This window comes from Panulirus ornatus, chromosome 48, assembly GCF_036320965.1.
Source record: "Panulirus ornatus isolate Po-2019 chromosome 48, ASM3632096v1, whole genome shotgun sequence".
NCBI classification, from domain to species: Eukaryota; Metazoa; Arthropoda; class Malacostraca; order Decapoda; family Palinuridae; genus Panulirus; species Panulirus ornatus.
In genome coordinates, this window is record NC_092271.1 from 17531171 (window position 1) to 17542028 (window position 10858).

The following is a 10858-nucleotide window of genomic DNA, read 5'->3' on the forward strand; positions in this document are numbered from 1 at the left end:
AGTTCAGTAAGATCGAATTAGCAGTTCTTTGTGTGGCCTGGGTGAGGTCTGCGAGGTGAGAATATTGTACATAAAAGTATTGCATAGCAGCCATGTTTTACTGGACTAATGCCTTGCCCAGATTCTATAGTGTTCATGGAAATTATGCTCACTATCCACACACACACTTAGTATATAATATATATATATATATATATATATATATATATATATATATATATATATATATATATATATATATATATATATATATATACATTACACCAAGTAAGGGGAAAAATCCATAGATTTTTTTATTTTTGCTTTTTGTTATCAACATTTATTTAAGGTACATAAATACATCAACCCAGTGTCCAGTCAGCACACATCAATTGAGAGAACCCAGGGTCCTTTACAGCTTCATTTCTCCCTACAGAGAATTTCTTAAATTCATACTGGCATTCATTATTCACTCATTTTCATATCTTGCTTAATCTTATTTACAGTGTATCACCTTAAGTACAACTTTTACATGCACCAATCAGCAGACGGAAAATGTTTGATATTTCTTAAGACTTTAATCACATCTCATGCTATCCAGACACCACACATTTATCATAATCAAGCGAAAGATCCTATTTAGTTACGTTTATTAAGGAAAAGAGCCTTTATCTTAAAAAAAGAAAAGATCCGGTATTTTCTTTTCCTTAGATTAAAAAAATGTTTTAAGAATAAGAAAATTAAATTGGAATAGTTTAACCCTTTGGCCCTGTATTTTACTTCGAGCGTGTAACGTTTTTCTTTAAACTACTGTTTCCTTACGTTGAACATGATGAATTTATACATTTTAATGTAGGACGCTAGCAGCAGTGATTTACATTTTCGATTCCAACAAATCATTACTTTATTGAATCCTTTTCCTAGCACTGATCTAGGATCAATCTCTCACACAGAATACCACACTCTTCATTCAAGCAACTACAATCACCTCTGATGAATTACCCCACCAGGCTGGCCACTGTTGTATCTAGTCTAGAGAGGTTGTTGATCCTATGCTATCTGTCCTCCTTTGGCCATCTTCTTCATCCACGTACTCTATGCTCGGTCCCCCAAGGTAGCTGATAGGATTGCTGAAGGTTCGTAGGTTCTCTGACAGAAATATGGGGTTCGCTTTCTTCTCCTTCAGGACGCGTCCTCTTTTAGAACGCATCCGAACTTTCTCTTTCTTGGCTTCTTCCTCCTTTTCACCCGTGCTAACCTCCTGTTCGTCTCCGAGGACCGATCACTCTCCGCTGGATCTGAGGGAATCTCTTTTATGCTCGGAAGACCTGGTTCAGCTGCGTATTCTTCGTCCCACTGAGGGAAGTCTTCCCCACCGTCCTCAGCGATGGTGTTGAGATTATACATCCCCGCTGAGAGTTTTGATTTTAAACGCAGGGCAGACATTCCCCCGTCGACGCCATCGCCTTCGTCGTCACTTTCGTCCTGCTCGCTAATCGTCTCGAGAGGTGTGGGGTCTTCGAGTGTGATCGGATCGTCGCTCTCTGCCGTTACCACCGGACCCACTAGGCAGATGTCATCATCTTGGATATAATTCAGATATGTTGTGATATCGTTCTCTCCACTTTCGTCTATATCGCTGACTGGGGACCCAGCACGCTTGTTCTTCGTTTCTTCACCATTTCCCTGTTTGTTCTGCATTGAGAGCTGGTTCAGAAACTCCCAACCTTCCTCCGACATGCCCTCAGTTAATGTGTGTTGCTGAGATAAAATCATGGACAACTCTTCGGAATAGTTTTCTTGTTCCTCGGCCCCTGCTTCACCTTTGTACTCTGTTTTGTCACTCTCAGTATTACTTTCTTGGTTCCTTCCTTCAGTTTGATCTGTTGTCCCATCGCTAGAATTTTGGAAATGCTTTGTACTTTCACCCACTAGATCTTCTTTGTCATGATATTCAGTATGCTGTCTTGACTGTCCACGCTTCCCTCAGAGGATGTGTCAGTGAAAACCTGTTCATCAATGGAAGTCTCTGTAGTACATGAGGAAGAGTAGGGAACCTGTGTATGGATTCCCTCTCCCTGTTCCTCATCTTTCATGGCATTTTGTGGCTGTGAGTTAAAGACGAGATGCCCATCTGGAGCGCTGATGATAATTATTGGCGTGATGATAGTCGATGTTCCTCCTCCTTCAGCACCGTCCTCTGCCACCGGTACTCCCACCACAGTCTCATCCAGGGTCGTGTCTTTCGGTTGGCATTGTGTGTCAGCCTCGTTACCTTCCATCTGCGTCTCCTCTGTCACGCCTCTGTCATCATCCCTGTCAGTTCTCATTTCTCTATAGTCCTCTTGCCTTATGTGACTGTCCTCATCATTTATACCTGTGTTCGTGCTTGCCAGTCTTCCTCCTCCTTCGTCCATACTCAAGTTGTCGCAATGATGGGGTTTGTGACCATCGATCTCTTGCAACGTCTGCCAAGAGAGGTGAGGCAAGGTCACAAGGGGGTCACCAGACAGGTCACCATTGTGTTGTGTTATTAGTTAAGCTGCAACAAGAGAAGGGGAACAGTGTTAGGACACACACACATACCAGCTCGGTAACACACATTGTTAGTGACTTGTCTCACACACACACACACACACACACACACACACACACACACACACACACACACACACACACACACTTACTGTACACAGACGTATATATGTATTCTTTGAATATATATACATCTATATATATCTAATAATCAAGATGAGTATGTAATAGATTTGCCGGTTATGGTTAATCATCACAGACTTTTTCCCAAAACAGACGAATTTGCATATACTTTTGACCTTATTACTAATTCATAAACAAATGGTTATATTTACTGTTAAAAGCCCAAAGAAAACCTGTGTGAACTTCAGTACCAAGATGATGTAATACGTAAGCCTTCGTTTTCTTATCATTAATTTTATGTGAACCTGATTGCTCTTAAGTTGATGTTTCGTGAGAGTGAGTGTTGTCAACTAGATCTTTCTAAAGCAATTAGTAATGAGCCCTCACAAAGTATGTGGCCTCGGTGGTAAACAAATGCCTGAGGACAATATACAGTGTACGACAGGATCATTTTGTAAGGAATAACTGTGTAAAACAGTGGTAGTAAGTGCAATCTGACTGAGAGACCTGACCAGGATGTGCTAAAGATGTTAGGACGTATGGAGAGGATGAGCGAAGAAAGACTGCCATACAGGAGGCTTGAACATTCAAGAGGCAGAGTGGTTTTCACGGGGTGAAGTATATTTGATCAGTATGGTGTATGGAGGGGGACGTGCTGGCTATGGGCCGTACCAGGGCATATGAAACAGTCGAGGTAAACCATAAAGTATGTTAGGTTTGGGCTTGAGCACCTCATGAATGAAAACTTGAGAATAGGTGTGTGCAAACGAGGCAGTTGTTTGGTTTTACTTGACGTTACTTTGCTAAGGCTGAATAACCTATTAGTTACAGTCGAGAAAATACATCCATTCTATGGTTGTCATGTGCAACGCTTCGAAAACAAAGCTCCCTATCCACAACCAAGCTTCACAGACCTTTCCATGGTTTCCCCGAGCTGCTTCACATACCCTGGTTCAGTCCAGTGACAGCACGTCGACCCCTGTATACAACATATTTCCAATTCATTCTATCCCTTGCACGCTTTTCATCCTCCTACATGTTCAGGCACCGATCACACAAAATCTTTTTCACTCCAACTGCCCATCTGTAATTTGGTCTCCCATTTCTCCCTGTTTCCCCCACTTTTGACACATATATCATCTTTTTTAACCGTTCCTTTCTCATTCTCTCCATGCATATGTTTATAATCATATACAACAAGCGAAAAAATATGCCCTAATCAAAGCCGTATCGGCTGAAAAACTTTTGCAATGAGAACTTCGACTACTTAAAGGAGGATCAACCTGAACTTGATAGTGGAAACCAGAGGTTCTTAAATCTGTACTCTGACAGGAAGATCAGGGGTTCTTAACACAATGTACTCAACAATGAAAGCCAAAGGTTTTAACCATGTACATGACAGTGAAAACCAAGGGCTATTAACCTTGAACTTGACAATGAAAAACAAGGGTTCTTAACCTTGAACTTGACTTTGAAAACCGGGGGATTCTTAACTTGACAAAGAAAACCAGAGATTCTCAACCCCATACTTGAAGTGAAAACCAGGGGTTCTTAACTTTGTACTTTACTGTAAAAACCAGGGGTTCGTAACCCTGTATTTGACAGTTAAAACCAGGGACTCTTAACTTTTCCTTACATATGAAACACTTGAAGTCGACCACCTGGTCTGTGGTCTATCCTTCGTTCATTTACGTACATTTTAGTACAATACTTTCTTATTACATCGATATTGTTTCGTATAAAGTCCGCTAATATATTTCATCATTTAAGTTTTATGGTAAAAATCATTCGTATAAAGGTACCTATAATTCGGTATTTTTTTTCAACATGAAAAAAGTATGATGTAAGGGATGTTTATTTTGAATTAATCTTGTCTTCTAACCACCTTCTAACCAGGTGGATCACAGGTTAAAAACCCTTAAATCATAAACAGGTAAGGTGAAATGCATTATCAATTATGAACATCGTATTCTCATGTCCTCTTGTCTATAGCTGTGACGTGTAAGGATGATATATACAACACAGGAAGAAATCTTGACACATACACACACACACACACACACACACACACACACACACACACACACACACACAAGTTACACGACAGAAATAAATCTAACATCTGGCTAGGAGGATCTTTATTTTCGTCTTCACTAACATTAGGAAAAGGAAAATAAGAAAAGCCTGAAGTGTTTTGTTAGATTTATTTCTACTGTTTGACAGAAAAATGAAACGCAGCGACACGAAGAATGTTCATGGACACAATGGTCATTCACGGACGCAGAGACCATTCGTGGACACAATGGCCACTCACAGACGCAGAGACCATTCGTGGACACAATGGTCATTCACGGACGCAGAGACCATTCGTGGACACAATGGCCACTCACAGACGCAGAGACCATTCGTGGACACAATGGTCATTCACGGACGCAGAGACCATTCGTGGACACAATGGCCACTCACAGACGCAGAGACCATTCGTGGACACAATGGTCATTCACGGACGCAGAGACCATTCGTGGACACAATGGCCACTCACAGACGCAGAGACCATTCGTGGACACAATGGTCATTCACGGACGCAGAGACCATTCGTGGACACAATGGCCACTCACAGACGCAGAGACCATTCGTGGACACAATGGTCATTCACAGACGCAGAGACCATTCGTGGACACAATGGCCACTCACAGACGCAGAGACCATTCGTGGACACAATGGTCATTCACAGACGCAGAGACCATTCGTGGACACAATGGTCATTCACAGACGCAGAGACCATTCGTGGACACAATGGTCATTCACGGACGCAGAGACCATTCGTGGACACAATGGTCATTCACGGACGCAGAGACCATTCGTGGACACAATGGCCACTCGCAGAGACAAAGGCTATTCACGGACACATAGTTATCATACAACACCAAAGGATCGATCAAAGTAGAATTTTCTTTTCTATCTTTTCTGAGAAGATAAAGTTTACTTTCAGGCCTAAATGAGTTGGTAATAACCAAAATGTTGACATGAGACCCAGTGAAATGAATGAGGACGTTTATAACAAATGAATGATAATCATTCAGCGTTGGTTCCAAGTCCACATCACTGAGTGTGAACGAATGGGGCCTTTGTTGTCTTCCTAGCGCTACCTCGCGCACTTGAGGGGGGGACTGGCTTGCTATTTCATGTGTGGCGGGGTGGCGAAGGGAATGAATGAAGGCAGACAGTTCAAGGTAATGAGTTGTGGAGTGCACTGAGGTATAGCGCCTTCCTGTATACGATCCTTCTGACTTCTAAATACACGGATGGAAGGCAGATATTGATGCTTGGACAGTGTTAAGAAAATAAAAATGAATAGATGAATGAGTAATTTCTTGGTACAGTACGACGAACTATGAGTAAGTATTTCTTTCAAGAGTTATTGGTTGTTCCTTCGTCTTCCATATCATACTGACAGCAGTAAGAATCTCTATTAGATCGATTAAGTTTATGTCAAAAGAACAGACATGAAGCTCCATGACTGGTTAATGGCATAGATGTTAGTGTCCTCTGTTAGAAAATGGGATGCTATGGCCAAGAAAAAATTTCATTCATATTACATCAATCGCCAGACATGATATCTAAAGATCTATGAGTATTCCTCATTCATTTGCTTTAACTTTTATGCATTATGTATTCCTTTTCCACTTCTCCAGCGATGGATAGAGAGAGAAAAAAATAAATAGATGAAGACTACTGTAAGAACATGATGATAACAAGGAAGTTGATCAGACAAGACATTTGAGCATAAATGAATCATGTAAATAAAAAGAAAAAAAAAAATAACCCAACTAACTTTGAACCATCTCTGCTGGGACGAGTTGTCACACACCGACAATCCACATACCACACAGTATCATTATTTACACCGGATTTACAGAATCATTTACAAATTCAGCTGAGGTAGAGCAAATACATCAAACACTCGTTAAGACAGACGATGAGATTGGGATAGACTGTACACACAAGAGAAAAAAAGAAAAGTTAACACTCATGTGTAATGCTTCTCTTTAGGCGGGAGAGCAGGAGGGTCGGAGACCTTCTTGGTGAGGTAGTACTTTTGGATATCGATGCGATGCTCTGGGTCAGCCTCCTCCGTCGCCTGTGGCTGTAAAGACAAATGTTTAGCCCCTTGAGGGTTCGCTAGTGTAGGGCTCTTTACAGGCTGATATGATGTTACCTTCGTGGTCATCCTTCGTGCGTCAAGGATGTCCTCATGTTCTGGCCGCATTTCGATAAAGTCATCGTCGACTGCGTCGTCTGCAGGTACACCATCACCCGTTTCTGCCGTTGGTGCGCTCTCAGCTGAGGTCTCTGGCTTGGTGTCCTTTGCCTCCGCGACTTTCTCTGAGAAGTCTGGTAGTTCTGGTGGTCCACTGCTTGTGTCATCCTGGGACTCAGGATACGCTTCCTCTTTGGATGTATCATCGGCGTCGACTTTCACCTCCTCCTCGTCCGCTTCAGTGGTTGAGTCAGGGGTTGTATCTACTTGTAATTCGTTATCTGTTTTGACTTCTATTTCACTCTGCAACCTGAGCTGTGGATCGTCCTCCTCTTTGCTTTCTGCTTGATCTACCACAGCTTCCAACTGATTGTCGTCTTTGACATCCGACTGATCGACAGTTTCCAACTCCGGCTGATCTTCTCTGATTTCCAATTGAATAGGTTCTTCTCTTGCCTCAGGCTGATCTTTGATTTCTAGTTCACCATCCTCTATGATCTGCAGAGGATTATCTGCTCTGAGCTCTAGATAGCTGTCTTCGCTCTCAGGTTTGTCATCTGTTCTGACATCTGAATGGCCATCATCCACCTGGGTCTCTGGCACAGCTCTGTCTTCCAAGCTTGATCCAACATCAGCCTCGACCTCCGTGTCATCCTCGTTATCTTCCTCTTTTCTTCTTCTCTTGTATCCTCTGACTCTTTGACCTCATTTTCTTCCTGTTCATCGTCCACGACTACATACATGTTTTCTTCCTCATCATTAACGATCTTCTGAACCTCCCCTTCTCCAACCTGAGGATGCATATCTCCATCCATATCTGCTTCTCTGGGCTCCACTTCAAGGCTCTGTACGTTCTCCTCCTCCGTCTGTTGTCCTTCGACGTATTCGCTCGGTAATGGGGCGTACTTCAGTATCTGAGGTTCGCTGTCGGATCCTTCTTCATTTGGCGTTTCTTCGTCCATGTAAATCATGCTGTTGGAGCCCCGTTGGACTTTGGTAGAGGATATGGAGACCTCGTCGACAGATGGACGCTCCTGAAAATGAAACGAGAGTTTTAGGTTAAGGATTCTTCTACTAAAGCACTATGGAAGAAAAAATATGTGTAAGTATATATATATATATATATATATATATATATATATATATGTGTGTGTGTGTGTGTGTGTGTGTGTGTGTGTGTGTGTGTGTGTGCGTGTGTGTGTGTGTGTGCATGGGTGTGGATATATATATATATATATATATATATATATATATATATATATATATATATATATATATATATATATATATATATATATATATATATATATATATATATATATATATATATATATATATATATATATATATGTGTGTGTGTGTGTGTGTGTGTGTGTGTGTGTGTGTGTGTGTGTGTGTGTGTGTGTGTGCGTGTGTGTGTGTGTGCATGGGTGTGGATGTGCTTGTTTACGTAAGATAGAATGAAAATTTGCTCTGTCTCAGTATAGATGGGAGAGAGAGAGAGAGAGAGAGAGAGAGAGAGAGAGAGAGAGAGAGAGAGAGAGAGAGAGAGAGAGAGAGAGAGAGAGAGAGAGAGAGTAGGAGAATACAGTTAGATTTAGAATGAACAGATGCTTATGTTCCTAAGCAAAATCGTAACACAAGTCTAGAAAGAGAAAATCAACACTAGGTCTTCCTTCCTTTTTTATCTAGTGTTAGAATGATGTCAGTTCGTATGATCCCATCCCCCCGTAGGACGTAGCCACAGTCCTTCCTTCCAACCCTCATGCATTACCTTGAGAGAACTAAACATCCACGTACTCTTGATGCCACCACAGTTCTGATGTCAGACTCCAGCTCAGGATGACATCTTACCTCCATCTTTCCGTATCCTACACATCTCATCCCGTTAAACAAGCTGGTTGATGCAGTTTGTAATTTCTAACATCAGAATCATAGAATGCGTGAAAAGAAATCTATCCCATATAACCCTACAGGACTTTTAGATACTTATCTTCAGCAACATCTCAAAATACTTACAGATCTTGCAAAGTAAATGTAAAGACAAAATAATGAATGATAGCTTTACGGTTTCCAGTCGGTCCATTTTCATTTCCACTACCTAAAAATACGAAGGACGATCAGCGTACGTGGACGATCAGCGTACGTGTCTCTGTCCGTGTATCTACTTGGGGGTCTCCATGTCCGTTGGATGACTCAAGAGTCAAGAAGGACTGGGTCACTAAACCTCTTACACAAGACCCTCTGAATATAACCTGGTCAGGAGCGGATGTTTTGAGCTCAAAGAGTGTGGTGGGGGTCCTTGAAAATTGGCAGACCAGATGTTAGAACTCATCTGGTAAATTATAAATCCCTTAGGGTCTTATACGATTTGGAGTACCCAATCATCTGTCCTATATCAGATCAGAAGGTCAAAGGTCAAGGTCGTCGATGATGGTGTGGGTGACCAATAATTATTCGTCAAAAGTCTACTTAAATGACATTTGTAGATAATTGCTCATCCAACACATTTCAATCATGTCAACACACAGATTCAAGACTTGTTTCCTATTAACATAAGAACGAAGATGATATATATAAAGAATTTCTCCTTCGAAACTGTTCATGATCTTATTTCCCACACTTCCCAATGAGTACGTTGCTCAACACTTTTTGTGAAGATTATCCCCAGTTATAGACGTACATCTCTACTAATAATCTAATCATTTCATGAATCTCCTTGATATACTGGTTGCATATGTATATGTCTGAGTGGGAGATGTCTTATCCACTTTACAGAATGACAGATTATAATTGAGTTGCTCTGGGAAAAGAGCTTTTATATTGATCATTCAAAATACTCCACGCACATCAAACGTGTAAAAATATCTTGCAAAAGAATTCACAAATATTAAATGAAACGATGTGAGTCTTTCTTAACTTGTGTATTGTTTTTATAGCTGGTTAAGACGAATATTATATGAGCATTTTACCGAGTTGAAACTTAGAGATAACGTGCCTTGAATACATATCAGTTCTATCTTTTACCAGTAACTCTAGCGCGTTAGATGGAGGTCGTATCCATAAAAAAAAAATGGTTATTCAAACAAATCATTTACGATATTCATTTATTAGGGTGAGCAAAAATAATCACAATAGATGAAAAAATGTATCATGGACATTGTCATGATTAAATCAACATCAGTGATAAAAAAAAATCAAGATTGAATCAGATACAATTTCTAATCTCACCGAGACCTTACATCATTGTATTTGTGGCATTAATGTATCATGGTTAGAGTAATTTGATCACTTGATTTGTACAGTAGCCATAAGCCATGAAAAAGTAACTAGAAACAAAACTAACAACCAGGGATTTATATATATATATATGGATAGACTAATGGGAATAGGATAATGAGAGAGAGAGAGAGAGAGAGAGAGAGAGAGAGAGAGAGAGAGAGAGAGAGAGAGAGAGAGAGAGAGAGAGAGAGAGAGAGAGAGAGAGAGAGAGAGAGAGAGAGAGAAATCCCCTTGTGCTCGTTTTGTTTCTAATAAATTCCACAACATTATGACTAGCCGACTGCACCATTCGACAACAGATGAATATCGGGCTTAAAGCGTAACGTTAGGCTACAGGGTTAAAGCATCTAACCAGATAAATCATACGAGGCATTAGAATAAGCGTTAACTAATCATACATTCAGATCACAAATGTTTAGGCATTTTTGTTTTAGACATGTTATGCATGTTAATAATATCAATCGAGTTCTCCCACGTAAGGTAATCTCTCGCTTTGTTATCGGTTAATCGATTTGTTCATAGAGACTTGAAGTACCAAGATTATTATTCAGACACTAAATTACATCGTTATAACTAGGCACATTCACAAGGACGAGCTGCAGCGTTAGGTCGAGGCGTTCTCTCCATCTGCAGTATGTCTGATATGGGACGAGACGTATGCCACCATAGCTTTGCTAG

General features: G+C 40.8%; 2 protein-coding genes across 2 annotated transcripts in view; both read right to left on the reverse strand.

The window, feature by feature from the left end:
* Positions 1 to 288: 288 nt before the first annotated feature.
* LOC139764155 (uncharacterized) lies at positions 289 to 2230 on the reverse strand. The gene has a single exon (XM_071690699.1). The coding sequence runs from the start codon at positions 1753 to 1755 to the stop codon at positions 1162 to 1164; it is 594 nt and encodes a 197-aa protein (XP_071546800.1). The 5' UTR covers positions 1756 to 2230; the 3' UTR covers positions 289 to 1161.
* Positions 2231 to 4827: 2597 nt separating this feature from the next.
* Positions 4828 to 10858, reverse strand: part of axo (axotactin) — a 53462-nt gene continuing 47431 nt past the window's right edge. Inside the window, 1 exon segment of the mRNA XM_071690698.1 lies at positions 4828 to 7932. Within this exon segment, the coding sequence (XP_071546799.1) occupies positions 7423 to 7932 (510 nt within the window). The 3' untranslated portion in view covers positions 4828 to 7422.

What these genes read in the sequence shown, in the direction of transcription:
- LOC139764155 (XM_071690699.1), bottom strand. Translation starts at nt 1,755, where the DNA reads ATGATTTTATCTCAGCAACACACATTAACTGAGGGCATGTCGGAGGAA.